Below are 1,965 nucleotides of genomic sequence, written 5' to 3' on the forward strand. Positions count from 1 at the left end.
TCCGGCCGCCGCAAGTGGTTCTAGATTAGGTTTAGTTTAAATTTAGTCAAATTTCGTTCGAATCTATGTAAGTTTGGACGAATCTTAATCGAATCTCGTTAAGTTTAAAATTTCCGAATTTTTTTTTTGGGGACGCGACTGGGGAGCGACGTCCCCCAAAGACGGCACGAACGAAACACGTCCCCCAAACGCTCAATCCGGCGCGGTTTGGGGGATGATTTGGGGGACGCGGCTGGAGATGCTCTAAACGTGGTTCGTCTCCGACTATGTTTCTCACCCCTTTCCAGTTTGCGTTCGGGAATCGGGACTTTCTTTGTTAAAACCCGTAAACACGCACTAACTTCATAGGTAGGTTAGCCGGTTCCCACAAAACAAAACACGCATTAGATCGAGAGAGAGAGAGAGCTTCCGTCAAGTACGTCCGCCATGTCTACCAGCGGCGCCATCGGCAAGACGTGGAGATCTGCCTCCACTATCGTTGCCACCAAGGAGATTGGGTACCACCTCCTGAAGATCGACGGCTACTCCCACACCAAGTCCATCCCGTGCGGTGAGTGTATCAAGTCCCAGCCTTTCACCGTGGGCAGCCATCGTTGGCGTCTGTGTTACTACCCCAATGGTTACGAGTTGGCGTATAAGGACTACATATGCATCAACCTAATGCTCGACGAAGATGTCGCCACGGTGGTGTACGCAAAACATGTCATCTATTTCGTCGAGGAGCAAGCATTATCCACGGTAAATGCATCACCGGTTGACATATTTTCTAGCCGTGGTAAGAGCCCGTACCCAAAATTCGTTAGGTGGAGGGAAGACTTTGAGAATCCTAAGCGCCTTAGGAACGATTCGGTCACCATCCGGTGCGACATCATCGTCATCAACGATTGCCGCACGGAGGATACGTCCTTCAGCTCGGTGCCCCCTTGCGACCTACGGCAGCACTTCGGCGATCTCCTCGACAGCCAGAAGGGTGCCGACGTGGTGTTCGAGGTCGCTGGTGAGACAATGGCCGCGCACCGGTGCGTGCTCGCGGCCCGATCGTCGGTCTTCTGCGCCGAGCTGTTCGGATCAATGAAGGAGGGAGACAGCGCCGGGGTCGTACGCATAGAAGACATGGAGGCAGATGTATTCAGGGACTTGCTCTTCTTTGCCTACACTGGCACCTTACGGGCGACACAAGATGAAGATTTCAAGCTCCAGCATTTGCTTGTCGCCGCGGACAGGTATGCTATGGAGAGACTGAAACTGATTTGCGAGGAAAAGCTATGCCGGGACGTAGAGGTGGGAACGGTGGCGACTGTCTTGGCGCTTGCCGAGCAGCACCATTGCGACAATCTGAAGAAGGCGTGCTTTGAGCTCCTCAGCTCTCAGGCAAATATGAGGGCAGCCATGGCCACTGATGGGTTCGAGCATCTGCGTAGGAGCTGCCCTTCACTTGTGGATGAGCTGATTGCCATGTCCTTGGCGTCTCAGTTGTGCAATACCCCAATGTTTTAGAAAATGTAGTCCATCGTTTCTAGACTAAGCTAATCAGGTACCTGTCTCAGTGTAGGCATGCATACTCCAAGTTCGAGTGCTACTACTCGCAATTGTTTTTTTTTCAAAACGGAGGCAAAAGCTTTGCCTCATCTATTAATTAAGCAGAAGGTGCTCGATTTTTAGGAGAAAACCGGGCATAAACCTACAAAGACAGGGTCAAGCCCACACCCACCCACACGACGCCACGAAGGCACACCGAGCCACCCTGGCTACCCACATAAGCTACACAAACGCGAAGCTCGAGTTGGCCTATGCCAAACAGATGGCTCCCCAAGAAAAGGCCGGTAGCTCCGATAATGACGACGAGCCACGGAGAGGAGATGCACAAGACCTGCGCCGAAAAAGATCTTCACCATCGAACCGCCCCTCGTAGGTTGTACACCACCCAAAGGCAGCTTCGACTTCACAGCAAGAGGAGGCCAACCT

At 52.5% G+C, this 1,965-nt stretch overlaps 1 protein-coding gene across 1 annotated transcript; it reads left to right on the top strand.

The window, feature by feature from the left end:
* Positions 1-426: 426 nt before the first annotated feature.
* On the top strand, positions 427-1,497 carry LOC124672067 (BTB/POZ and MATH domain-containing protein 1-like). The gene has a single exon (XM_047208358.1). It carries the CDS (start codon positions 427-429, stop codon positions 1,495-1,497), a length of 1,071 nt encoding a protein of 356 aa, XP_047064314.1.
* Positions 1,498-1,965: the final 468 nt, after the last annotated feature.

The sequence above is a fragment of the Lolium rigidum genome, chromosome 7 (genome assembly GCF_022539505.1).
Source record: "Lolium rigidum isolate FL_2022 chromosome 7, APGP_CSIRO_Lrig_0.1, whole genome shotgun sequence".
NCBI classification, from domain to species: Eukaryota; Viridiplantae; Streptophyta; class Magnoliopsida; order Poales; family Poaceae; genus Lolium; species Lolium rigidum.

What these genes read in the sequence shown, in the direction of transcription:
- LOC124672067 (XM_047208358.1), top strand. Translation starts at nt 427, where the DNA reads ATGTCTACCAGCGGCGCCATCGGCAAGACGTGGAGATCTGCCTCCACT.